This window comes from Melozone crissalis, unplaced genomic scaffold (genome assembly GCF_028551555.1).
Source record: "Melozone crissalis strain CALT ecotype California unplaced genomic scaffold, PUWL_Pcris_2 ptg000160l_1, whole genome shotgun sequence".
Classification (NCBI taxonomy): domain Eukaryota; kingdom Metazoa; phylum Chordata; class Aves; order Passeriformes; family Passerellidae; genus Melozone; species Melozone crissalis.
The window spans coordinates 30,054-57,062 of record NW_026535931.1 but is presented as its reverse complement, the minus strand read 5'-3'; the positions used below and the strand labels follow the sequence as shown (position 1 = coordinate 57,062).

The 27,009-nt window shown below is 66.2% G+C and overlaps 2 protein-coding genes across 2 annotated transcripts; one reads left to right on the top strand and one right to left on the bottom strand.

Annotated features, from left to right (window-relative positions):
* Positions 1-11,054: 11,054 nt before the first annotated feature.
* On the bottom strand, positions 11,055-15,399 carry TESPA1 (thymocyte expressed, positive selection associated 1). Its single transcript, XM_054293549.1, has 8 exons — positions 15,335-15,399; positions 14,128-14,331; positions 13,901-13,943; positions 13,541-13,618; positions 12,852-13,066; positions 11,613-12,181; positions 11,311-11,439; positions 11,055-11,201 (listed from the first exon to the last, which is right to left on the bottom strand). The coding sequence occupies exons 2-8, from the start codon at positions 14,315-14,317 to the stop codon at positions 11,055-11,057; spliced, it is 1,371 nt and encodes a 456-aa protein (XP_054149524.1). The 5' UTR covers positions 14,318-14,331; positions 15,335-15,399.
* A 4,015-nt stretch (positions 15,400-19,414) lies between these two features.
* PPP1R1A (protein phosphatase 1 regulatory inhibitor subunit 1A) lies at positions 19,415-25,960 on the top strand. Its single transcript, XM_054293568.1, has 7 exons — positions 19,415-19,542; positions 22,647-22,707; positions 23,571-23,608; positions 23,708-23,771; positions 24,400-24,549; positions 24,638-24,810; positions 25,592-25,960. The coding sequence occupies exons 1-6, from the start codon at positions 19,462-19,464 to the stop codon at positions 24,808-24,810; spliced, it is 567 nt and encodes a 188-aa protein (XP_054149543.1). The 5' UTR covers positions 19,415-19,461; the 3' UTR covers positions 25,592-25,960.
* The last annotated feature ends 1,049 nt before the right edge of the window (positions 25,961-27,009 follow it).

Here is a 27,009-nt window from a genome sequence, read left to right as displayed (position 1 = left end):
TCGGGGGGTCCCCAGCGCCCCCACCCCGGCGGCCGCGGGGATTTGGGGGAGCCGGGATTGTCCAGGCTGGGATCCGCGGGAGGGGGGGCTCGAGAGGGTTGGGAGAGTCGGGATTTGGGGTTCAGCACAGCCCGGGGGGGGATTGGAGAGTCAGGATTTGGGGTGTTGGGGCGATTTGGAGAATCAGGATTTGGGGTTCAGCACTACCTGGGGGGATTTGGAGAGTGAGGATTTGGGGTGCTGGGGGGATTTGGAGAGTCAGGATTTGGGGTGCTGAGGGGATTTGGAGAGTCAGGATTTGGGGCGCTGGGGGATTCGGGGTTTGGCACTGCCCTGAGGTCATTTGGAGAGTCAGGATTTGGGGTGCTGGGGGGATTTGGAGAGTCAGGATTTGGGGTGCTGGGGGGATTTGGAGAGTCAGGATTTGGGGTGCTAGGTAATTTGGAGAGTGAGGATTCGGGGTGCTGAGAGGATTTGTGGTCCCAGGACCCGGGGGCACAGCACAGCCCTTGGGTCCCAGGACACTGGGACAGGCGCACCCCGCACCCCTGGGTGCCACCCCAGGGTGCCCCCGCTGCTGTTTGGGGCCACGACCACCCCTCAGACCACCGAGGGATCCCCACAGGGGGGTCCCCTCTTCTTGGAACCAGTTCCTCCTATCGCGACATTCCCAGGCCAGGGAAATGTTCCTCCCCAGCCGCGGAGGAGGAGGAAGAGGAGGAGGAGGAGGAGGAGGCGGCCTTGGCACAGGCGGGGGCACTGCTGGCTGGACGGCGACCGCGGGCCCCAGATGTTGAGCTGCGGGCACGGCTTTGCCCGTTTGGCAGCGTCCTCGCCCAGCTGCCGCCCCTGTCCCGCGGCTCCGCAGCCGGGGCCACCGAACCCCCCCGGAACGGCCCCGGCTGTCCCCGGGGCCCGCGGCGACACCTGGGCCAGCCTGGCCGCGGCCCAGGCGTGGAGCGGCGCCGGCGTTCCCGGAGGGAGCGGGGATCCGAGCCAGAGCCGGGAGAATCCCCCGGGATGGGGATGGGGGGCCCGGACCCTCAATGGACACTGGGATCGGATCGGGGGGCTTGGGCAGAGATCCCAGGGACCCCCGGGGGACCCCCGGCTCTCCGTGCAGGGATCAGGGATTTCCTGGCTCTTCCCAGGCAAATCCATTAATTACTCGATGAACCGAAATTAATTAGGATGGGTTGCTCCGAACGCGGCTGCTCCCAGTCGGGTCCTGGCTGAGGTTGCGGCTCCAGGATTCGCATCCTGGCTGATCCGGGGGGGCTCCTGAGGGGATCGGGGATGGAGGGGACATCTCGGGGTACTCCGTGTCCCTGTTGCATCTGAGGGACCCCCAGAGCCACCACCACACCATCCATCCGTCCATTCATCCATCCATCCATCCATTCATCCATCCATCCATCCATCCATCCATCCATCCATCCATCCATCACCCATCCATCCATCCCTCCATCCATCCATCCATCCATCCATCCATCCCTCCATCCATCCATCCATCCATCCATCCATTACCCATCCATCCATCCCTCCCTTCCCTGGCCTCAGAGGTGCAGGCTAGGGGCTGGACCCGAGCCCCCGCAGTGTCCCCAATGTCCCCAGTGTCCCCCACTCCCTTTACTGGGCACACCTCGGCCTTTTGGTGCCACCGCTCCATGCGGGGACACCCCAGGAGCCTGCAGGAGGTCACGAGTTTGGATGTCACCACCTGGCAGCTGCTGATGTCACCTGGATGATGTCATCTGGATGATGTCACCTGTATGACGTCACCTGGATGATGTCACCACCCTGCTGATCCCAGAGCTCTGTGGGGTCGGCTGGGTTTTTCTGCTCCGTCCTTTATTTGGGGTCAATTCCCGGGGTTTGGGGACAACGCCACAGCCCAGGTGGCGGCAGGTGACATTTGCACACCCACCCGGGTGTGTCCCAGCAGCCGGAGCCCCAAATCCCGCTCGGTTCCTCCTCGGGGGAGAACGACAGCACCTTGTGCCACCTCCCTGGGGACAGCCGAGCCCGGCCCTGCTCTCCGCGAGCTTTTCCTGGGGAAAAAACCAGAAAAAAATCCCCAACCGAGGCAGCCGGAAAAGCAGATTTCTGTGAAGCTGTGAATTCTCTCACCTGCGCCGGGAGCTCGCACCGAATTCATTTTCCGCCCCCTCCGCGTCCCGGGGCCGGCTCCGCATCCCAGAGCTGGCACCGGGCGCCTTTCCCTGGAAAAACGGCCCAAAAACCGCCGGGTTTGGGTAAAAAAGCTGCCCTGCAGCGGTGGGAGGAGGCGCGGTGAGATGTCAGCCAGAGAGGAGGAGGAGGAGGGTGAGGATGAGGCAGCTCTTCACACCGCGATGAGGCATTTCCCTGCACGGGGAGGGGCTGGGTTTGCTCCTAGAGGGGATTTATTGAGGGAAAATCACAAATTTCGGGTGTTTCTCCAACCTTGGAGAGCTGAGGGAGTTGGGGGTGACCAGGGAGTGGAAACAGAACCAGGTGTCCAAACTGGAAACCAGCGGGCACCAGTTCGGACTGGGGTGACCAGGGAGTTGGACACAGAGCCAGGTGTCCTTTACTGGGCTCCCAGACTGGAAACCAGTGGGCACCAGTTCAGCCGCGGGTCCCTGTGGGGATTTTGGGGGGAACAACCCCAAGGGCTCACGGAACCGGGACCGGGCTGATCCCGGGGGGTCTCGGGGGTCCCTCGGGAGCTCCCAAAACCCCCCAGAGCTGCTCCCCCCACCCCCCATCCCCCGATCTGCCGCTTCCCACGGAGCTGCCGCATCATCGCCGTCGCCATGGAAACCGCGGCCCCCCGCCCCCCCCCGGGGGGTGTCGGAGCTGCCAATCCAACCCCGGCCCCCGTGATGGGGGGATGGGACCGGGGGGTCCCCGGGGATCATCTGGGACCCCCCCCCCCCCAAGGCTGGGGGTCACCCCCGCAGTGAGGAGAGACGGGAAAGGGACAAAGACAGGAGGGGCTGGGTCTGACAGAGGGGACCGAGGTGTCCCCAGCCACCCCCCGACCCACCCACCCTGAGCTGGGGACCCCCGAGCTGCCCCTGCCCACCCTGCGAGACCCCTCCTCAAAGAGGGCCGGGCCCAGCTCCTGAGGGACGGGGAGTTTGGGGACACTGGAGGGGGTCTGCAGGGCCCAGGGGCACAGCTGGGCACAGCTGGAGGGGTCCCCCATCCCTGGAGGGTCTCCGGGCTGCATGAGGATGGAAGGCACAGCTGAAGACCCCAAAAGGGGCACCGGGATGGGGTGGAGGGTCCTGGTTTGAGTGTTCTGGACCCCAGCCCCATTTCCCCCCATCCCCAGGAGAGCCGGCAGGACACAGGGGCAGCATTTGGGATCGGCTTTATTTGGGATGTGCGGGGCGGGATGGGGGTGCCTGGAGCGGGGGAAGCCTCGGGACGAGCCGGGGGCTCAGCAGGGACAGCGGGATCCGTGCCCCGGCCCTGGGGGAGCGCTCGCGGTGCTCACTGCGCTCATTTCTCACCTGGAAAAGAGAAAACAGCAAAGCTGAGCCCCGGCCCAGCCCCCCCCCGTCCCACCTTGGGACCCCCCCAGCCGCCCCCCACCCCCCGAGGCGCGGGGAGGGGCCGGGGGCCGTTTTGGGGGCGCTGACCTCGGGGCAGCTGCCCGAGCCCCCGTGCGCACCCGAAGACGAGGTTGCTCAGACGGTTCACCAGCCAGTTAATCGCGTCCATGAGATGAGACAGGGCCCCCTCGTTCTTCTCGGCTCCCTGCGCCTCTGCGGGGGCAAAACCGGGGGTCTCCAGCACCCCGAGGGACTCCTCGCCCCCTCCTCAGGGTCCCCAACCTGCCCAAAGCGGTGGCACTGATGCCCAGCATGTCCTGACCCCCGTGTGACACCCCAGAAGTGTCACCGTCCCCTGTCCCGGCTCCGTCTGTGCCTGGGGGGGTCTGACCCGCCCGTTCCCTCCCCCTCGGAGCCAGGACAGGGATTTGGGATCGTTCCCAACCCTCGGCAACAAACGGACCCGGCAGCACCAACCCCGCCTTGGAACAGAGACAGAACCCGAAGATCTGCCCTTCCCTGGGGGGTTCGGGGGCTTTAAGGGGTCCCAAACCAGATCTGCCCTTTCCTGGGGGGTTTGGGAGGATTTAGGGGGTCCCAAACCAGATCTGCCCTTCCCTGGGGGGTTTGGGAGGATTTAGGGGGTCCCAAACCAGTTCTGCCCTTCCCTGGGGGGTTCGAGGTGTTTTGGGGGGCTTGCGAACCTGCCAGTTTGGTTGCCAGTTCCACCAGGGCATCCACACTGACGTCCTCCGACTCAGAGCCCTCTTCGGGATCCTCAGACTCCTCTGGGCTCTCCTCAGGATCTTCAGACTCCTCCGGGCTCTCTTCAGAATCCCCAGATTCCTCCGGGCTCTCTTCAGGATCTTCTGACTCTTCAGAGCTCTCTTCGGATTCCTCGGATTCCTCAGAGCTCTCTTCAGGATCCTCAGACTCTTCAGGACTCTCTTCAGGATCCTCAGATTCCTCCGGGCTCTCTTCGGGATCTTCTGAATCTTCAGGACTTGCTTCAGGTTCCTCGGATTCTTCAGGGCTCTCTTCAGAATCCTCAGACTCTTCAGGACTCTCTTCAGGATCCTCAGACTCCTCCGGGCTTGCTTCGGGTTCCTCGGATTCTTCGGGGCTCTCTTCAGAATCCTCAGACTCTTCAGGGCTCGCTTCAGGATCCTCGGATTCTTCGGGACTCGCTTCGGGTTCCTCAGACTCTTCAGGGCTCTCCTCAGGATCCTCAGACTCTTCAGGACTTGCCTCAGGTTCCTCAGATTCTTCAGGACTTGCCTCAGGTTCCTCAGATTCTTCGGGGCTCTCTTCAGAATCCTCAGACTCTTCAGGGCTCTCCTCGGGATCCTCGGATTCTTCAGGGCTCTCCTCGGGATCCTCAGATTCTTCAGGACTTGCCTCAGGTTCCTCAGACTCTTCAGGGCTGGCTTCAGGTTCCTCAGACTCCTCCGGGCTCTCCTCGGGATCCTCAGACTCTTCAGGGCTCTCTTCAGGATCCTCGGATTCCTCAGGGCTCTCCTCAGGTTCCACAGGCCCTAGAGGGATCACCTCAAGCTCCTCCACCTCCTCGGGTTCCTCCTCGGGGTCCAGCAGCCCCAGAAGCTCCTGGGGCTTCTCCTCAGGTTCCTCCTCGGGGTCCAGCAGTCCCAGCAGCTCCTGGGGTTTCTCCTCGGGTTCCTCTTCAGGGTCCAGCAGCCCCAGCAGCTCCTGGGGTTTCTCCTCGGGTTCCTCTTCAGGGTCCAGCAATCCCAGCAGCTCCTGGGGTTTCTCTTCGGGTTCCTCTTCAGGGTCCAGCAGCCCCAGCAGCTCCTGGGGTTTCTCTTCGGGTTCTTCTTCAGGGTCCAGCAGCCCCAGCAGCTCCTGGGGTTTCTCCTCAGGTTCCTCCTCAGGGTCCAGCAGCTCCAGGGGTTCCTCACTGGGGTCCAGCAACTCATGGTGTCCCACATGGGGGTCCAGCAGCTTGCTGAGCTCCGCCAGGAGCCCGAGCCCTTCTGAACTGGGTTCCTCCACGGGGCCTGCGGGAGGAACAGGAGAGGTGGCATCGCCCACCTGGGCGGGGGTCGGGAGCCCCGGGACCCCTTCCCTGTTTGGGGACACCGCGGGCACTCTGACCTCCCTCCTGCACCCACCAGAACCCGCCCAGTGCCACCCCAACACCACCGTGATGCCACCCGGGTGCCACCCTTATGCCACCCCAGTGCCACCCCGGTGCCACCCCGTGTCCCCAGCTCACGGGCAGTGGCCAGGCTGCCGGCGAGCCCGGCCAGCAGCAGCGCTGCCCAGAGCTTCAGCATCGCGGCCATTCCGGGACCGGGTCGGGTGGCGGCGGGAGAGCCGGGGGTGAGCCGGGACCGGGCGAGATCACAGCCGGGAGAGCCGGGGATGAGCCGGGACCGGGGGCTCTGCCCTTTATGAAGGGGCCGGGGCAGGGCTCGGGCACGTAGGGATTTTCCAGGTGTGGGCAGGTGCCCGTGCCAGGGCGGGATTAGCCCGGATTAGCTCCGCAGCCCCCCCGGGCCAGCCCAGCCCCAGCCCGGGGCAGTTCCTCACCCCCCCCAGAGCTCCGTGGATCTCATTGAACAGGGTCTCAGTGCACCCCAGGGCACCCCAGGGTGTCCCAGAGGGTCCCAGGGCACCCCAGAGTCCCCCAGGGCCCCCCTGGTGACCCCACACACCCTCCCAAGCCCCTCCATTCTCCAGCACTGGGTTTCAGGCACCTGATGGGAAAAGGACAGGAGGGGACATTTGGGGACATGGAGGGACACGGGATGGAGGGACAGAGGGGATGGAAGGACATGGAGGACATACAGCCAGGACAGGGAGTGACCATGGGCTGGACACAACCAGGACAGGGACTCACCATGGGCTGGACATGGCCGGGACATGGAATGACCACAGGCTGGATATGGCCAGGGCAGAGTGACCACAGGCTGGACACAACAAGGGCACAGAGTGACCATGGGCTGGACATGGGCAGGACATGGAATGACCACGGCCAGGACAAAGAATGAGCACAGGCTGGACATAGCAAGGACATGGAATGACCATGGGCAGGACGCGGGCAGGACAGGGAGTGAACACAGGCTGGACACGGCCAGAACAGAGTGACCACACTCTGGACACGGCCAGCACACAGAGTGAACAAGGGCTGGACATGGCCAGGACATGGAATGACCACAGCCAGGACACAGAATGACCACGGCCAGGACACAGAATGAGCACAGGCTGGACACAGCAAGGACATGGAATGACCATGGATGGGCAGGACACGGGCAGGACAGGGAGTGACCACAGGCTGGTCATGGCCAGAACAGAGTGACCACAGGCCGGGTCCGTGCCAGGACACAGAGTGACCATGGGCTGGGTCCGTGCCAGGACACAGAGTGACCACGGGCTGGACATGGCCAGAACAGAGTGACCACGGTCTGGGTCCGTGCCAGGACACGGCGGGCCGAGCCTGCCCCGCGGGAAATGAGGATGAATCATCCCCGGCGCTGCTGGAGAACAATTCCCGAGCGGGGCCGGGGCCGTGCCGGGCTCCGGGCCGGGAGCAGCCGAGCGAGGCCGGCCCCGCTCTCAGCGGGACGCGCTCGGCTGAGCCCGGCTCGGGAAAAGGCTTAGGCGGGGTTTAGGGAATGATTGATTGATTGATTGGCGGCAGCTCTGAGGGATGGGGGATTCGGGGATGTGTCCGGGAGAGGCTCCGGGTCCTGCAGGGTGGGTGTGGGGTGGGAATGGGGTAAGGAATGGGATGGGGGATGAGGGGGGAAATGGGGTGGGAATGGGGATGGGATCAGGGATGGGAATGGGGATGGAACTGGGGATGGGATTGGGGATGGATGAGGGAAGGATGGGGCTGGATGTGGATGGAGATGGGATTGGGAATGGGATTGGGGTTGGAATTGGGGATGGAGAGGGGCTGGACATGAATGGGGATGGAATTGGGGGTGGAATTTGGGATGGAATTGAGGATGGAATTGGGGATGAATGTGGATGGGATCGGGGATGGATGTGGGGATGAATGTGGATGGGGATGGAATTGGGGATGGAATTGGGGATGAATGCGGATGGGGATGGAATTGGGGATGGATGTGGGCAGGAGCAGGGATGGAGAGGGGATGGCTGTTGATGGAGATGGAATTGGGGATGGAATTGAGAATGGAATTGGGGATGGCTGTGGATAGGGATGGGGCAGGATGTGGTGCCCATGGGGACGGAATTGGGGATGGAACTGGGGATTGAATTGGGGATGGAATTGTGGATGGATGTGGATAGGAACAGGATGCCTGTGGACAGGGAATGGGGCAGGACATGGTGCCCATGGGGATGGAACTGGGGCTGGATGTGGACAGGGCTGGGGCAGGACGTGGTGCCCGTGGGGACGGAATTGAGGATGGAATTGGGGCTGGAATTGGGGATGGAATTGTGGATGGATGTGGATAGGAACAGGATGGATGTGGACAGGGCTGGGGCAGGACATGGTGCCCATGGGGATGGAATTGGGGATGGAATTGGGGCTGGATGTGGACAGGGATGGGGCAGGACGTGGTGCCCATGGGGACGGAATTGGGGCTGGATGTGGACAGGGATGGGGCAGGACGTGGTGCCCATGGCGGTGGAATTGGGGACGGAATCGGGGCTGGATGAGCCTGGCCGTGGCGGTGCCAGCGGGAACAGAGAGCACCCTGCACCAAAGGCAGCCCCGAATGTAGGACACGGGGCCCTGCTGGCGGCTCCCCCCGCTCCCTCCCTGCCCCCCAGCAGCTCCTGCTCCCGTGGGAAGCGGCTCCCACGGCTTGGCCGCATCCTTCCTCTTGGCTGCCGAGCCGGGGGATGGATCCTGGGTGCTTTCCATCGTGCCAGCGCCCGAGGGAGGATTTGTGCCACCTTCCTGCCTGTTCCTGGTGGCTCAGAGAGCCCCGTTCACTCCCGGTGGGAACAGGAGGGTGAGGAGAGCCCAGCCGTGCCCCGGGCAGGGATTTGGGGCAGCCAGATCCGGGAGGCAGAGCCAGAGCCCCTGGCAGGGAATTGGAATCCTGGAGCGGGGAGGATTAATTAATTAATCCCCTAACGCCCTCATGGCCAGAGGAACCTCTTTGTGCTGCTCCAGCACCCAGAACTTCCCCATCCCAGCGGATTAATTAATCCTAAATGGCACCAAAATCCCCCTAAAACCCTCCTGGGAAGCACCACGGGCTCCGAGGTGTCCATGAAATGTGCTGGAGCTGCTGATCCCTCCATGGAGAGCTGTGGGAAGATGTCCCAGCTTGTCCCCAACGCCATCTCTGTCCCAGCCTGGTTCTGGGTGGGATGGGACCGGCCCTGGGTGTCCCAGAGGTTGGTGACATCCCCCAAGGATGGGTGACATCCTCAGGGGTTGGTGACATCTGCCAGGGGTTGGTGACATCCACCAAGGGTTGGTGACATCCTCAGGGGTTGGTGACATCTGCTAGAGGTTGGTGACATCTGCTAGGGGCTGGTGACATCCACCAGGGGTTGGTGATGTCTACCAGGGCTGAGTGACATCTGCCAGGGGTTGGTGACATCTGCCAAGGGTTGCTGACACCCACCAGGGGTTGGTGGCATCCCCAGGGATGGTCCCTGAGCTCAGCTCTGCCCACCGAGGCTCTCCCAGATGTGCCCACAGCCCCTCCAGGCTCTCCCAGCTAATCCCGGGTTTATTTTTGATCCGAGCTGGAGCCGAGCAGAGCCAGGACAGGGAATGGGAACAGGGATGGGGCTGGCACCAGTTTGGGGTCCCACAGTGTCCCGGGTGAATCTCAGAGCAGCCAGGTCCATCCTGGGGCAGCCCAGGTGGGACAGGACCATCCTCCCCCGGTTTTGGGATGCAGCCCACGTGGGACGGAACCTCCCCCCGGTATTTGGGATTGGCCCCGGTGCCGGAGGGGCCTCGGGGACAATCCCGGCTGATCCCGGCCTGGCCGCTCTCCATGGGGAAGCCCCGGGGCTGTTGATGCTCCCGGGATTTCCCTTTCCCAGGAGCTGCAGCCGCGGCCGCCCTGGCGCCCCGAGGGTCCCGGGGGTGGCCAGGGCGGGGACAGCGATGACCTGGGGACAAAGGAACCGTGGTGGCTCCTTCCGACAGCCTGGGGACAAAGGGACCCTGGTGGCTCCTTCCGACAGCGTGGGACAAAGGGACCCTGGTGGCTCCTTCCGACAGCCTGGGACAAAGGGACCCTGGTGGCTCCTTCCGACAGCCTGGGGACAAAGGGACCCTGGTGGCTCCTTCCGACAGCCTGGGACAAAGGGACCCTGGTGGCTCCTTCATGACAGCCTGGGGACAAAGGGACCCTGGTAGCTCCTGGGGTGACACTGGAGCTGTCCCCGGGCAGGGATGGTCCCACCCCCCCAGCAAGGACACAGCCACCGCCATCCCTTGGGGGACTTTATTGGGTCCCCACTCCATCTAGTGCAACCAACCAAAGTGCAACTGATGTCCCCAAGGGCTGGGGACATGTCCCCGGGGGTTGGGGATGCATCCTTGAGGTCTGGGGACACATCCCAAAGGGTTGGGGACATGTCCTCGAGGGTTGGGGACACATCCCCGAGGGTTGGGGACACGTCCCCGAGGGTTGGGGACATATCCCTGAGGGTTGGGGACACGTCCCTGAGGGTTGGGGACACGTCCCCAAGGGCTGGGGACACGTCCCCACTGCAGGCCCCGAGCCACAGGGCTGGGGGATGAGGAAGGGACAAAAAATGGGCCAAAATCCCGAATCCGGAGGTTTTCCTGTGCGAAACGCCCACACGTGCACACACACACACACGCCGCACACGCACACGTGTCACACGCGTGTCCAAAACGTCCGTGGGACGCCGGCTGAGGCCACACGTCCTCCTGAGGCGGCCTCGGGTCACAGAGTCGGGAGCGGCTCCTCCCCGAAGCCGCTGCTGTCCGAGCGCCCGTGGAGCATCGAGCCTGTGGGGACAGGGGGGACATGAGGGGGACATGGAGGGGACATGGTGGGGACACAATGGGGACACAGAGAAGACACAGTGGGGACATGGAGGGGGACATGGAGGGGACAGGGCAGGGATAGGGCAGGGACACTGGGGGACATGGCAGGGACATGATGGGGACACGGGGGGGACGAAGTGGGTACATGGTGGGGACAGGGCAGGGACACGGTGAGGACAAGGGGGGGACACAGTGGGGACATGGTGGGGACACAGTTGGGGAAACGGGGGGGACACGGAGGTGACAGGGTGGGGACATCGGGGAGACACAGAGGGGGACATGGTGGGGACACTGTGGGGACATGGCGGGGACACGATGGGGACACGGGGAGGACACGCTGGCACCGGGCAGCCCGTGTCCCCCAGGAGGGTGGGGGAGACCCCAGCTCACTCCTGATAAAGGGATGGGGGGACCGGGTGGCTTCCTCGGGATCACCATCATCATCATCATCATCATCGTCATCCTCGTCGTCACCGTCATCCTCCTCCTCCTCGCTCAGCACCTGCGGGGGTGGCTGCGGGGCTCAGCTGTCACCGCTGCCGTGACAAAGGTGACAGCGGCCCCTCCTCGTGTCCCCACGCGTGACTCGGCCGGGCCCGTGCGTGCCGTGCCCGGGGGGGGGGGAGGTGACCCCGCTGCCCCCCCCCGGCCCCGCCGGGCCCGGCCCCGCCCCGGCTCTGAATCATTTAAACCTTAAAAGCCTGAGAGGCTCCGGGGACATTTCCCGCTCCAGCTCCTTCCCCGCGCCGGCCGCGGGGGCCTTCCTCCCCTCCTCATCATCCTCACCCTCATCCTCATCCTTATCCTCATAATCCTCATCCTCATCCTCCCCACCATCCTCATCGTCTCCTCGTCCTCATCCTCATCCGCCTCATCCGCATCCTCCTCGTCATCGTCCTCGTCCTCTTCCTCTTCCTCATCCTCATCCTCATCCTCACCCCCATCCTCATCCTCATCCTCATCCTCATCCTCCTCACCCTCATCCTCATCCTCCTCATCATCCTCCTCCTCATCCTCCTCCTCCTCCTCCTCCTCATCCTCATCCTCATCCTCATCCTCATCCTCATCCTCATCCTCCTCCTCCTCACCTCCTCCAGCTCGAAGGACTCGGCCGCTCCTCGTGGCTCGGGGGGCTCGGGGACCCTCCCATCGCGGTGTCCCCCGGCCCTCGCGGTGTCCCCAGGGTGACACTGAGAGCCGAGGCCGGGCTGGCCCGGGGGTCGCAGCCCCGGGGGTCTCTGGGCAGTGACCGCCACCCTGCAGGACGCGGTGACATCGCCCCGAGGGTCCCCTGTGTCCCCCCCGCGCCCCCAGACCCCCCGGCCGTGGGGACAGCAGCGCTCGGGGTGTCCCCAAGCTGTCCCCGCACGGGGTGGCCTCGGGGACACCGCGTCAGTGTCGCCGTGTCCCCGGCTGCCCTCGGGGGTCCCGCCCGGGCCGGGGGTCGCCCCTCGGGGGGTGTCACCGCCGTGTCCCCTCCCCGTGTAGAGGCACAGCGAGGACACCGCGCGCTTCAGGCGCCGCCCGGCGCTGTCGGGGATGTCGCGACAGGGCCGGGCGGGGGCGATGCGCTGCAGGGGGGTCCGCGACACGTGCGAGTAGAGGCAGAAGAACGCGTCGGCGGTGGCGGCCAGGGCCTGGAACTGCTGGAAGCGACCTGGGGGCGACATCGGGGCTCAGGGGGCGACATCGGGGGTCAGGGGGCGACATCGGGGGACAAAGGGGGAGGGACTGGGAGGGTCCCGACAGCTCCCGCCTGGGGAAACTGAGGCACGGCAGCCATTTCCCGCCCCGATGGGAGCAGTTAGTGCACAGCTCGGGGGGCTCGGAGGGATCCCCAATTCCCACCCGGGGAAACTGAGGCACGGCAGCCATTTCCCACTGCTGATAGCAGCAGGTAGTGAGTCCCACCCCACAGCTCGGGGGGCTCAGGGTGATCCCCGATTCCCGCCTGGGGAAACTGAGGCACGGCAGCCATAGGAGCAGTTAGTGCACAGCTCGGGGGGCTCTGGGGGGATCCCCAATTCCCGCCTGGGGAAACTGAGGCACGACCGCCATTTCCCACTGCTGATAGGAGCAGCTGGTGCGCAGCTCGGGGGGCTGGGGGTGATCCCCCAATTCCCGCCTGGGGAAACTGAGGCACGGGAGCGTTTCCCATCCCCTTCCAAGGGCCGCTGGTGGGGACATTGGGGACAGCGGGGACATGGGGACAGGAGGGACGGGAAACAGGGGGACAGTGGGGACAGCGGGGACAGCAGGGACAGGAGGACAGGGGGACAGGGGGACATTGGGGACACTGGGGACACTGGGGACAGCGTGTCACGCACTGGCCAGCCGCAGGCACGGATCCTCCAGCTGCAGGCGCCGCGCCTGGGCCCGCAGGAAGAGCCCGAGGTCGATGCCGCTGGCGCGGGACGGGCCCGAGAAGAAGCGGGGGGGGACCCGCGACGCCGCCCCCGGCTCGCTGCCCACGAAGCCCAGGGCGAGCAGGATCTCCTCGGCGTCCGACTGCGACTGCCACCAGGCCAGCACCGCGGCCACGCTGCGGGAGAGGGGACAGCGACAGCGCCGCCTCAGCCCCGCCAGGGGACACCGGGGTGACACCGATCCCTCGAGCAGGGACACCGGGGTGACACCGAGGGCACAGCCCCGCCTCAGCCCCGCGAGGGGACACCGGAGGGACATCGATTCCCCGTGGCGTGACACCGGGGTGACACCGATCCCTCGAGTGGCGACACCGGGGGGACACCGATCCCTCGAGCAGGGACACCGGGGTGACACCGATCCCTCGAGCAGGGACACCGGGGGGACACCGAGGGGACAGCCCCGCCTCAGCACCGCGAGGGGACACCGGAGGGACACCGATTCCCCGTGGCGTGACACCGGGGTGACACCGATCCCTCGAGCAGGGACACCGGGCTGGCACCAATCTCCCAAGCAGGGACACCGAGGTGACACTGATCCCTCGAGCAGGGACACCGGGGTGGCACCGATCCCTCGAGAGCCCCGACCCTACCTGGAGCTGCTGGGGACACCGGAGGGGACACCGGAGGCCGCGCTGTCACCAGGGCTCAGGTGCCGGTCCTGCAGAGCCCTGTGTGGGAAGGGGACACCGGAGGGGACACTGGAGGGGACACGGGGTCTGTGCCCGTTTTTGGGTCTCCTCAGCACATCCCCAACCACAGGGACCCCAGACCCCCGTGAGACCCCCAAGGCGGTGCAGGGGGACGGTGCCACCACCCCACAGCCCTGGGGACATCGCGGTGTGGCCACACATCGCTGTCCCACCCCCGCCATGTGCAGCTCCAAGCCAGAGCCTCGCCCCCTCCCCAAATACCCAGGGAGGGGGTTGTGACCCCTGGGTGTCCCCCCTCACCCGCAGTCCTGCAGCCACGTCCGGACCCTGCAGCAGAGACGTCCTGGGGGGACACAGAGCTGTGAGGGGACACAGGGAGGGGACACAGGGAGGGGACCCAGCCCAGGAGGACACAAAGGCCCTGAGGGGACACAGGGAGGGGACACAGAGAGGGGACACAGGGAGGGGACACAAAGACCCTGAGGGGACCCAGCCCAGGGTCCCCCCCACCCCAGGGTGGCCCTGACCTTCCAGGACAGCACGGTCCGGCTCTGGTGGCTCCCAGGGGACAGCGGCCGCCTCCTGCTCCTCTTCCTCTTCTTCCTCCTCTTCCTCCTGGTCCCGCTCGCCTTCGGGGCTGCGGCAGCCCCGGCTGTGCCGGGCCCACGCGCGGCGCCTCTGCCACGAGCAGGGCCCGAGCACCGAGGGTCCCTCCATGGCCGGGGGGGTCCCTGGGGGGCGGGAGGGATGTGAGGGACCGGGGCCGTGAGAGGAGACACCGGGGGTTCCACGGGCAGGGACAGGGTGGGCTTGGGGCAGTTCAGGGTGGGCTTGGGATGGGCAGCTCCCCCTACCCCAAATCCCCAAATCCCAAATCCCCAAATCACCAATCCCCCAATATCCCAAACCCCTCAGCACTAACTGGCTCCAGGGGTGGATGGGCAGCTCTCCCCCATCCCATATCCCAAATCCCAAACCCCCGATCCCCCAATCCCAAATCCCCCAATATCCCAGACCCCTCCGCACTGACTGGTTCCAGGGGTGGGCAGCTCTCCCATGTCCCCAAATCCCAAAATCCCAAATCCCCAAATCCCCAAATCCCCAATCCCAGGCCCTCAGCACTGACCCTTTCCAGGGGTGTGTGGGCACCTCCCTGTGCCCATGCCAAATCCCCAATCCCCCAATATTCCAAATCCCTCATCACTGACCCTTTCCGGGGGTGCGTGGGCAGCTCCCCCCATCCCATATCCCAAATCCCCCAATCCCAAATTCCAAATCCCCCAATATCCCAGCCCCCTCACACTGACCCTTTCCAGGGGTGCGTGGTCATCTCTCCCCCATCCCAAATCCCAAATCCCAAATCCCCAATCCCAGCCCCCTCAGCACTGACTGGTTCCAGGGGTGCGTGGGCACCTCCCTGTGCCCATCCCCAATCCCAATCCCCCAATATCCCAAACCCCTCATCACTGACCCTTTCCGAGGGTGCGTGGGCACCTCCCTGTGCCCATCCCAAATCCCCAATCCCCAAATCCCCAATCCCAGCCCCCCGAGCACTGACCCTTTCCAGGGGTGCATGGGCAGCTCCCTGTGCCCATCCCAAATCCCCAATCCCCAATCCCAATCCCCCAATATCCCAAACCCCTCACACTGACCCTTTCCGGGGGTGTGTGGGCACCTCCCTGTGCCCATCCCAAACTTCAAATCCCCCAAAATCCCAGCCCCCTCATCACTGACCCTTTCCGGGGGTGCGTGGGCAGCTCCCTGTGCCCCTCCAGGCCCCGTGGGCAGCAGCCGCCGCCTCCTCCTGCCCCCCCCGCGCCCCGCCCGGCCCCCATCCGTCGTCAGCGCAGCAGGAGGAAACTCATCGGCTTGGAAGAGGAAATTAAAAAAAAAAAAATCAACAGCCCAGATCTCAAACGTCGCCCCACATCCGCCAGCGCCGCGGGAAGAGCTCCTGAGGGCAGCCCGGGCACCCCCTGGCACCGCCCGAGGGGTCCCCGGCCCTCCCGAGGGGTCTCTGATTGTCCCAAAGTGTCCCCAACCTTCCCAAAGGGTCCCAAACTTTCCCAAAGAGTCCTTGATCTTCCCAAGGTGTCCCCAACCTTCCCAAAGGGTCACAAGTTTTCCCAAAGGGCCCTCAACTTTTTAAAAAGGGTCCCCAACCCTACCAAGGTGTCCCAAAGCTTCCTGAGGGTTCCCAACCTTTTCAAAGATTTCCTAACCTTCCCAAAGGGTCCCCAACCTTCCCAAAGGGTCCCTGATTGTCCCAAGATGTCCCCAATCTTCCCAAAGTGTCCCTGATCTTCCCAAAGGGTCCCCAACCTTCCTGAGGTGTCCCCAAACTACCCAAAAGGTCCCAAACTTTTCCAAAGGGTCCCCAACCTTCCCAAGGGAAGAGGGTGATGGTGAAGCCACCCTGGGTTTGGGGGGTGACCAGGAGGGGCTTTCCCTGGTAGTTGTTTCCCAATCTGGGATGGCACCTCCAGTGCCAGGGGGACAGCACAGGGTGACAGGGACACCCCCAGTGTGGGGACAGCACAGGGCGACAGGGACACCCCCAGTGTGGGGACAGCACTCACCTCACGGCCACTGAGGCCCCTCACCCATTCCAACGGGTGCCCAAGGAGCTGGAATTCCCTGGAGCTGGAATTCCCTGGAGCTGGAATTCCCTGGAGCTAGATCCCCCAGGAGCTGGAATTCCTAGGATTTGGGGACCCCAAGAGTTGGATACCCCAGGAACTGGAATCTGCAGGAGTTGGGATCTCCAGGAGTTTGGGATCCCAGGATCTGGAATCCCCAGACTCTGGAATCCCCAGGCTCTGGAATCCCCAGGACCAGGAATCTCCAGAATTTGAAATCCCCAGAATCTGGAAACCCCAGGCTATGGAATCCCCAGGCTATGGAATCCCCAGGATCAGAAATCCCCAGGATCTGGAATCCCCAGGATCTGGAATCTCCAGGATCAAGAATCCCCAGAATCTGAAATGCCCAGAATCTGAAATCCCCAGAATCTGCAATTCCCAGGATCAGAAATCCCCAGGATCTGGAATTTCCAGGATTTGGAATCCCCAGGATCAGAAATCCCCAGGATCTGGAATCCCCAGGCTCTGGAACCCCCAGCACCCGCGCACCCCAGTACCTCTGCGGGTCCCCAGGGCCGCGTCCCCGAGGCTCGGGTGCCACCCGTGACAGTGGCGGTGACAGTGACGGTGACCCGAGCGCTGCCCCAGCCGCGATCCCGATCCCGATCCCGTCAAAAAAGGCAAAGCAGCTCCAGCAGCTCCGGGCCGGCAGCGCCGCGCCCGCGCCTCGGGATATTTTTAGCCCGGGAGTGTTTAAAGTGGATAAAGCCCCGAATTAAGCGATCCTTCAGCCCGGGCCGGGAACGGGGGGAGGAACCGGGGGAGACACGGGAACATCCCTGGGGAGAACGGGAACATCCCTGGGAGAACGGGAATAACCCTGGGAGAACGGGAATAACACCGGGGGGGACAGGAATATTCCTGGGAAGGATGGAAAGAGCTCTGGGAAGAATGGGAAGAGCTCTGGGAGGATGAAAAGAAGCCTGGAAGGATGGGAATACCTCTGGGAAGGATGGGAACAGTCCTGGAAGGATGGGAAGAGCTCTGGGAGGATGGAAAGAGGCCTGGAAGGACGGCAATGCCTCTGGGAAGGATGGAAATATATCTGAGAAGGATGGGAAGAGCCCTGGAAGGATGGACAGATACCCTGGGAAGGATGGACATGTCCCCAGGAGGGACGGACACGTCCCCAGGAATGACGGACATGTCCCACCCTGGACAGATCCCTCCGGCCTCGCCCCTCCCTGGCCCCGCTCCGGGCTGGGAGCAGGAGAACGGCCCCGTCCTGTCCCCGCTGTCACATCCCGCACACGGCTGGCCCCAAGGATGTCCCCATGAATGTCCCAAGGGGGTCCCAAAGATGCCCCCAGGAATGTCCCAATGATGTCCCCAAGGACCCCAAAAGCGTCCCCAAAGATGGCCCCAAGGGTGTCCCTAAGGGTGTCCCAAGGCTGTCCCGGAGGTGTCCCCAAGGCTGTCACCCAAGCACGGCCGAGGGACCCGCGGTGCCACCAGGGCGTGGCCATTGGCAGCCGCGGGGGGGTCCCGGTTCAGCACAACCCCCCCCGTGCCCCCTCACCCCATTTCCGTTCCCTCGGGGGGGCTGCGGGGGGGTCGTGGGGGTCTCTCCCACCCAAAATTCCCTGCGAGCCCCGGATGGGGCTGGGGGCGTCACGTTGGACTTTGAGGGGGGGTTCATTTGCCTCCCCCGTCCCCAAACCAGCATCACCTTTATCGGACCCCCGGCACCGGGGGATGCCATCGCTGCCCCGGTGCCTCCCCGGGACCCCCGGGGCTGGCGGGGGGGGCACGGCAGGGCTCGGGCGGCCCCCCCGGCCCCCCCCCCCCCGCCTGACCTACTTAGCGGATTCCTGCCGGCGGATCCCGGCAGCCGCCCGGGCTCCGGCTCCATGAATAAGTGATGGGACACGCGCCCAGGGCTGCGCCGGGGGGGCGCCGGGCCCGAAACACCCCCGGACCCGAACCCCGAACCTCCCCGGTCCCGAAACCCCCCGGAACGGAACCCCGAACCTCCCCGGTCCCGAAACCCCCCGGACCCGAACCCCGAACCTCCCCGGGCCCGAAACCCCCCGGACCCGAACCCCGAACCTCCCCGGTCCCGAAACCCCCCGGAACGGAACCCCGAACCTCCCCGGTCCCGAAACCCCCCGGAACGGAACCCCGAACCTCCCCGGCCCTGAAACTCCCCGGAACCGAACCCCGAACCTCCCCGGCCCTGAAACCCCCTGCCCCAACACCCCCAACCCCGAACTCACAACCCCCCCGGCCTCAAAACCTCCAGCCCCATGCCCCGAACCCCCCCGGCCCCGAACTCGCAACCTCCCGGCCCCACAATCCTCCCCGACTGGAACTCCCCCAGCCCCATAACACCCCCTGACCCCACAACCCCCCAGCTCCATGCCCCGAACCCCCCCAAAGCCCTCGGGTGTCACTTGGGGGGGGACAATGGGCTGTGGGGACACAGCACCCCCAGGACAGGGGCTTGGGGACACCCCCAGCCCACCCTGTGATCCTGCCCCTCCCGTCCTAAATTGGCCTTTTTGGGGGTTTTGGGGTGTCCAGGCTCTGCGGGGACAGTCCCCAAGCGCTGGCCTTGTCCCCGTGTCCTGGTGCTGGGGGAGGGATCCTGTCCTTGTCCCTGTCCCTGTCCCCCTGTCCCATCGCTGTCCCTGCCCCTGTCCCTGTCCCTGTCCTCGTCCCCCTGTCCTCGTCCCCCTGTCCCTGTCGCATGTCCCAAGGCCTGTCTGTTCGTCCTCATGCCCCCATGTCTGTCCCAGTGTCCCCGAGTCTGTCCTTGTGTTTGTTTGTCTGTCCCTGTGTCCCAGGGTCCATCTGTGTGTCTGCCACCGTGTCCCCGAGTCTGTCCCTGTGTCCCTGTTCTGTCCCCATGTCCCTGTTCTGTCCCCATGTCCCTGTGTCTGTCCCCATGTCTGTCTGTTTGTCCCTGTGCCTGTCCCCGTGTCCCTGTGTCTGTCCCACTCTCCCGTCTATGTCCGTCTGTCCCTCCTCATGTCCCTCTGTCTCTCCTCATGTCCCTGTGTCTGTCCCCGTGTCTGTCCCCGTGTCCCTGTGTCCGTCCCCGTGTCCGTCCCGGTGTCCCAAGCCCCGTCCCCGTGTCCCGTTGTCCATCCCCGTGTCCCGCGCGCGGGGCCCGGGGCGAGGCGTGGCCTCCTCGGGGCGTGGCCGGGGCGTGGCCGGGGCGGGGCCGGGGCGGGGCCGCTCGGAGCCGCCGGAGCCGCCGGAGCCGCCGCGCCCGCGATGGAGCCCAACAGCCCCCGCAAGATCCAGTTCACGGTCCCGCTGCTGGAGCCGCACCTGGACCCGGAGGCGGCCGAGCAGGTGCGGGGACACCGCGGGGACACCGCGGGGACACCGGGGGGACACCGAGGGGACACCGGGGGGACACCGGGGGGGCAGCGGGGCCGCGCAGAGCAGCGAGCCGGGGGGGCTCCGGGGGGCTCCGGGGGGCTCCGGGGGGCTCCGGGGGGCACCGCCGGCCCGGGGGTGACGCGGGGACAGCGGCGACACGAGGGAGCGGCCCCTGGTGCCGGGGCCACCCGCAGCTGTCCCCGGAGCCCCGCGGGGCCGTGGGGCGGGGGGGGACGGTGCCAGGGCCATGTGCCAGCTCTGCGCGACGCCACCGGGACCCCCGGGACCCCCGGGACCCCCTGGGACCCTCCGGGATCCCCAGGCCCTGCTCCGGTCAGGGCCGGTCCCAGCACGGCCCCGCGCTCGGGGTGACCCCGCGGGGACACGGCCGGGCACCCCCAGCCCCTCCCCGGGGGTCAGAGGGGACCCCTCGGCCCCACATCGCCCACGGGGGCTTGAAGGGGGCGAGGAGAAGAGGGGGGGTCCCTGCCGTGCCCCCCAGCCGGGGGTCCTGGGGGTGGGGGGCCAGGAGCCCCCCGGTGCCAGCGGAGAGAGGGCGATGTCACCGAACGTGCCCATGTGGGGGCACCACCCGGCTCGGGGACAGCAGCGTGGGGTCCCCAGGATGGACGGGGAGAGTTGGGGGTCCCCAGGATGGACGGAGAGAGTTGGGGGTCCCCAGGATGGACGGGGAGAGTTTAGGGGTCCCCAGGATGGACGGGGAGAGTTGGGGGGTCCCCAGGATGGAGGAGCAGAGTTGGGGGTCCCCAGAACGGAGGGGGAGAGTTTGGGGGTCCCCAGGGGGGAAAGGGAGAGCGGGGAGGGGGCACGAGTCCCCCAGCACCCATCAAGGGGCACCTCCAGCCCCGTCCCCATCCCCTCGGGCACTGCCCAGCCCCGGGCACCCCCTGCCCTGCCCTGCCTCAGTTTCCCCTCCCGGGGGTCTCACCCGGCGCCTCTCAGGGGTGGGTGGGGGTGACCCCGGCCCCGTGCGGTGGCAGCAGGTGACACCAACGATGTCCCCTCCCTGCTCCTCTTTCTGGGGTGCCCCTCGCATTGAGGGGGCTCTCGGCTGTGCCCCCCTCTCCGTGTGGCACCGCGGTGTCCCCGTGTCCTGTGGGGTTGTCCCCAATTCCGTCCAGCCCCACCCTCCCCAAGGACCTTGTGCCCCCCGTGTCCCCCCCCAAGTCCGGCAGCCCCTGACCCCCATCCCAGCTGAGCCCACCCTGTTTCCCCCCTGTTCCCCTCTTGTTTTCCCCCCTGTTTCCCCCCCGTTTTCCCCCCAGTTTGCCCCCTTATTTGCCCCCTATTTCCCCCCAGTTTGCCCCCTATTTGCCCCCAGTTCCCCCCCCGTTTGCCCCCTGTTTGCCCCCAGTTTGCCCCCTATTTGCCCCCTGTTTCCCCCCCATTTGCCCCCTGGGTGCCCCCCATTTTCCCCCCTGTTTGCCCCCTATTTTCCCCCTTATTTGCCTCCCATTTTCCCCCCTGTTTGCCCCTATTTTCCCCCTTATTTGCCCCCCTGGCTGCCAGGCCCAGCCCAGGCCTTTGTCCTGCCCCTCTGCCCGTGTCCCCAAGTCCCCCCGAGGCCTCGGGGACCATCCCGGGTGGTTTTTGCCCGGCCGAGCCGATCCGGGCCGGGCCCCTCCCGGTGCCACCCTGTGCCCGCTCCCGGTGCCCGCTCCCGGTTCCCGGTGCCCTCTCCCGGTGTCGGCCCCGTCCCGGCCGCCCCCGGATCCGCCGCGCTCCTTAATCGATGCTGGAGATTGATCTAAAAATAGCGGCGGGAGGGAGCGGGGATGGAGGGATGGAGGAGGGATGGGGGATGGAGGAGGAGGAGGAGGAGGAGGAGGAAGCGGAGGTGGGGGGGTAGGACCAGCGCATCCCCGCCCCGGGATCCCCCCGGAATGAGGGCGGGGGGCTCAGCCGGGGGTCCCGGCCCCACCCGGGTCACCTTGAGCAGGTGCCACCGCTGTCCCCTCCCCATCCCCGCCCCGGGGGTCGCACGGGGGGGGCTCGGCCTCGCCCCGCACCCTCGGGAGGTTCCGGAGGGGCTGCGGTGTCCCGGGAGGGGGGGGGTTCGCGGATTCTCGGGGTCCCTCCCGGAGCTGCGGGGGATGGGGGGGACCCCAAACCCGCCCATCCCCATCGCGGGGGGCCGAGAGGATCCCGATCCCGAACTGGGGGGCTCGGGGGGGTCGGCGGCGATTCCCGGTTCCCGCTAATCCCGGTTCACATCCAGCCGCGTTTCCATGGCAACGGGGCCGGCACGGGAGGATGCGCTGGGGCCGGGGGGGGGGGGGCAGGGGCCGGGAGGGGCGGGGGGGGCTCCCGGCCGCTCGCCCGCCTCATTAGCATCTCATCAGCATCTCATTAGGCAGCCCGCCTCATTAGGGAATCCTCGCTGGGAAAGCCGCGTGTGGGAGGCGCTCAGTTACTGGGTCAGCGGGGAAAGGGGGCGCGGGGTCAACCTGTCCCCACTGCCACCACCGCTGTCCCCACCGCCACCACCGCCGTCCCCATTGTCCCCACGGCCCCGCTGTCCCCACCGCGGCCACCAAAGGGCAGCGGCCGTGCGGCCGGAGCGGCTGCGGGTGACCTTGGGCAAGGGCAGGGCCGCACAGGAAGGGCAGGGCCCGCCCGGTGTCCCCGTGTCTGTCCCCGTGTCTGTCCCCGTGTCTGTCCCCACGTCTGTCCCCACGCGTTTCCCGCCGCCGGGTATTATTAGCTCCGTGATGGAAAAGCCGCGTGTGTGTCCGTGTGTCCGTCCAGCTCCTGTCCCCACGGGGCCGCCACCGCCCTGGGCACGGTGACACGGCGGGCACAGGGCCACCACGGGCACAGGGCCACCACTGCCCTGGGGATGGTGACAGGGCGGGCACAGGGCCACCACTGCCCTGGGGATGGTGACACGGTGGGCACAGGGCCAGTGGGGCATGCCTGGGGGTCCCAGTTCCATCTCTGGGGGTCCCAATTCCCTGTCTGGGGGTCCCAGTTCCCTGTGTGGGGGTCCCAGTTTGTGTCTGGGGGTCCCCGTTCCGATCTGAGGGTCCCACTTTTCTCTTGTGTCCCCCCAGATCCGGAGGCGCCGCCCGACCCCGGCCAACCTTGTCCTGAGCAGTGACCAATCGTCCCCAGGTGGGTCCCAGCGGTGTCCTCACGCCCCCCCGGGTCCCAGCCCACCCAGGGACCTCCCCAGAGTGCTCAGAGACCCCCCCAAACTGCTCAGGGACCCCCTAATGGCACTCAGGGACCCCAAATATGCTCAGGGACCCCACAAGATGCTCAGAGACCCCAAACATGCTCAGGACACCCCTCAATGTGGTCAGGGACCCCCTAAATGACTCAGGGACCCCTTCACCTTCTCGGGACCCCCCAAAAATGCTCAGTGACCCCCACATGATGCTCAGCCCCCTCCCCACATTCCAGGACCACCCTCAGTGTCAGGACCCCCACAAACGGGGGGGTGGGACCCCAATCCCCGCCACAGTGGGGTGATGGCACTGTCCCCATGACACCCCCAGGGGACAGAGACCCCTAGAGGGGTTGGATGGACATTGGGGGGCGCAGGATGGGCCCCCCCACCCCCAGTGACCTCGGGGGGTTCGAGATGGGCCCCCCCACCCTCATTGACCTCGGGGGGTTCAGGATGGGCCCCCCCACCCTCATTGACCTCGGGGGGTGCAGGATGGGCCCCCCCACCCTCATTGACCTCGGGGGGTTCAGGATGGGCCCCCCCACCCTCATTGACCTCGGGGGGTGCAGGATGGGCCCCCCCACCCCTCATTGACCTCAGGGGGTGCAGGATGGGCCCCCCACCCCTCATTGACCTCGGGGGGTTCAGGATGGGCCCCCCCACCCTCATTGACCTCAGGGGGTGCAGGATGGGCCCCCCACCCCTCATTGACCTCGGGGGGTTTGGGATGGGCCCCCCACCCTCATTGACCTCAGGGGGTGCAGGATGGGCCCCCCACCCCTCACTGACCTCCTGCCCCCCCCAGAGATCGACGAGGACCGGCTGCCCAACCCCCTGCTGAAGGTAGGTGGCGCTGCCCGGGGGGGCTGTGGGGACCCCCAGGGGACCCCCCCAAAGTGGGGAGAGCCCCCCTGAGCCGCCCCCGTGTTCCCCCCACCCCAGTCCGGCCTGGCCATGTCCCCCCGGCAGAGGAAGAAAGTGTCTCGCAGCACCCCCACCATGAAAGGTACAGGGGGACACTGGGGGGGACATGGGGGGGACATGGGGGGGTCACAGAGACACGGGGGGGACATGAGTGGGACATGAGGGGACACGAGAGGGACATGGGGGCACATGAGGGGGATACAGGGGGACAGGCGGGGGGACACGGGGGGGGTCACAGGGACACGGGGGGACACAGGGGGACATGAGGGGACACGGGGGGGGCACATGAGGGGACACGGGAGGACATAAGGAGACACGAGGGGACACAGGGGGACACGAGTGGACATGAGGGGACACGGGGTGACACGGGGATGACAGGAGAGGGACTTGAGGGGACACGGGGGGACACGGGTGGGGATTCGAGGCGGGCACGGGGGGGACACGAGTGGACATGGGGTGACACGGGGGTGACACGGAGGGACACGAGAGGGCCTTGAGGGGACACGGGGGGGGGCACAGAGGGGTGACAGCCCCCCAGCACCGTGGTTTATGGGTGGCTGGGTGTCCCCACCCCATGCTGGCCTCAGTCCCTGCCACCACGAGCCCACCACGAGGCCACCACGAGGCCATGCGGGCGGTGTCGCCGGGAGGGTGGGGACGGTCACCAGGGCCCCCCCCGCGCCCCCCCAGCGCCGCTCCCTGCCCGGCAGAGCTGCAGATGATGGTGGAGCATCACCTGTGCAAGCAGGCGCAGGGCGGCGACGACGACGACGAGGTGGCGGCCACCGCCCGCTGTCACCGCGGCGGGGACACCGAGCCCGAGCACCGGCACAGCCCCGGCCCGGCCCCGCCCGGCCACCGTGAGTGGGGGGCACCGGGGGGACACTGGGGGGACACTGGGGGGCACTGAGTGGCTCTGAGGTCACCCCTGTGCTGTGACACCCGCAGGGACCCCCGGAGATGGGACCCCCCAAGCGGGGACACCCCGGGCCGGGACCCCCCAAGCCGGGACCCCCCAAGCGGGGACCCCTCGGGCCGGGACCCCCGGGGCCGTGCGGCGCAGCCGGGCTGAGGACGGGACCCATATAGAGCCTGGGGACAGCGCGGGCAGCGGCCACTAGGTACGGCCTGGGGACACTGAGGGCACACTGGGGACACTGGGGGTGCTGGGGACACTGGGGACACATTGGGGACAATGGGGACACTGGGGGCATTGGGGGCACTGGGAACATTGGGGGGGCTGGGGGCACTGGGGACATTGGGGACATTGGGGACATTAGGGGGCATTGGGGACACTGCGGGCATTGGGGGCATTGGGGGCATTGGGGACATTGGGGACACTGGGGGTGCTGAGGACACTGGGGGCACATTGGGGACAATGGGGACACTGGGGGCATTGGGGGCACTGGAGGCTTTGGGGGCATTAGGGGGACTGGGGGCATTGGGGGTGCTGGGGCATTGGGGACATTGGGGACATTGGGGGGCATTGGGGACACTGCGGACATTGGGGGCATTGGGGACATTGGGGACATTGGGGGTGCTGGGGGTGCTGAGGGGTACTGAGGGACATTGGGGACATTGGGGGCATTGGGGACATTGGGGACATTGGGGGTGCTGGGGGTGCTGAGGGGTACTGAGGGACATTGGGGGCATTGGGGACACTGGGGACACTGGGCTGGGACATTGGAGGGCACAGGGACATGGTACTGGGACACGAGGGTGGCACTGGGACACCGGACTGGGGCAGTGGGACACGAGGCTGGGACACTGGGGTGGCACTGGGACACCTGGGGGGCACTGGGACACTGGCATGTCACTGGGATGGCACTGGGGTGGCACTGGGACAGTGTCAGGGGTGTCCCCTCCCCTGTCCCCAGCTCTGTCCCTGTCCCTTGTCCCCAGGTGTGGCCGCCGGACGCCAGCGCAGATTTTTTTTATTCCGTTTTCTAAGATTTTGGGGCCGCCCAGAATTCTTTTGGGATTTTTTTTATTTATTTTATTTAATTTTATTTTATTTTATTTAATTCCCACTGGCAGGTCCCCTCCCCCTGGGGACCTCGGGGCAGGTGACACGTGCCACACACCCTCCCCCCCCCACCCCGCACTGCCACCCTTGGGTGACACCGGGGACTCTGAGTGACACCCTGCGTGCCCCCCCCCATCACTGCCACCCCCGGGGGTCCCCAGGGCAGGTGACATTGGGGACACTGAGCAGACCCCCCCCCACAATCACTGCCACCCTCGGGCCCCCCCCGCACCTGTGCACACCTGGGGGGGGACACCTGGACACGGGGAGGGGACACGGGAGGGGACAGGGGAGGGGACAGGGACAGTCGCGTGCACACGGACACGGGTGGGAGGGGGAACAGGGACACAGGGGGGGTGCAGGGACCCCCCCCCCCCAGCCGGAATTAAAGGGATCCTTTCCCCCCCCGCCTCCTGCTTGGGCCGCGCCGGGGGGGTGGGAGGGACCCTCTTTTTGGGTAGGGGTGGTCCGAACCAATTTTGGGGCTGGGGGGGTCCAAAAACCGCTTTGAGTGCTGGGGGGGGAGTCGGGACCCCTATTTTGGGTGCTTGGGTGGGGGTCAAGACCCACTTTTGGGGGTTGAGGGGGCTCCAGAACCCCCCCATAGGTGTTGGGGGGACCCCAGACCCTTTTTGGGGTGCTGGGGTGGGGGTCAGGACCCCCTTTGGGATACTGGGGGGACCCCAGACCCAGTTTGGGTGCTGGGGTGGGGTCGGGCCCCCCTTTTGTGTACTGGGCTGGGTTCCAGGACTCCCTTTTTGGATACCTGGGGTGTCTCCAGGACCCCCCCTTGGGGCCACCCCCACGCCCAAATTCCGCCCCCCTCCCCAAATTCCGCCCCCCCAGTTTCCACCCCCCCCCCCCAATGGCCGGAGTGCGGCCGTGGTGGTGGCGACGGCGGCGTTTATTAATTAACTCATTAATTAATAATTAATTGCTCGTTAGCGGCGGCGGCGCGGGGGGGACACATGCGGAGGGGGGGGCGGAGCTCTGCCAGCGGTGACCGAAGGGGGGACACGGAGGGGACACGGGGAGGGGACACGGGGGGGGACACGGAGGGGACACGGGGGGGGGGACACGGGGTACAAAAATACAAACACGGGGGCGGGGCCGGGGCCGGAGTGGGAGGGGCCGGGGGCTGGGGGGGGGGGTCCGGGCCTTCCCGAACATTCCTGAGCATTCCCGGGACATTCCCGAACATTCCTGGGGGGGGGCGGGGCATCCCGGGAATCCGGGAGGGGTCGGGGGGGTGGGCAGCGGGTCCGGGGTTCTGGAACGTTCCCGAGGGTGGATC

Coding starts and splice junctions, on each gene's coding strand:
- TESPA1 (XM_054293549.1), bottom strand. CDS start 14,317: ATGGAGGGACCCTCGGTGCTCGGGCCCTGCTCGTGGCAGAGGCGCCGC. Junction 13,944..14,127: donor GGACCGTGCTGTCCTGGAAG/GTCAGGGCCACC, acceptor GTGTCCCCCCAG/GACGTCTCTGCTGCAGGGTC. Junction 13,619..13,900: donor ACGTGGCTGCAGGACTGCGG/GTGAGGGGGGAC, acceptor CTTCCCACACAG/GGCTCTGCAGGACCGGCACC.
- PPP1R1A (XM_054293568.1), top strand. CDS start 19,462: ATGGAGCCCAACAGCCCCCGCAAGATCCAGTTCACGGTCCCGCTGCTG. Junction 19,543..22,646: donor ACCCGGAGGCGGCCGAGCAG/GTGCGGGGACAC, acceptor GTGTCCCCCCAG/ATCCGGAGGCGCCGCCCGAC. Junction 23,609..23,707: donor TGCCCAACCCCCTGCTGAAG/GTAGGTGGCGCT, acceptor CCCCCACCCCAG/TCCGGCCTGGCCATGTCCCC.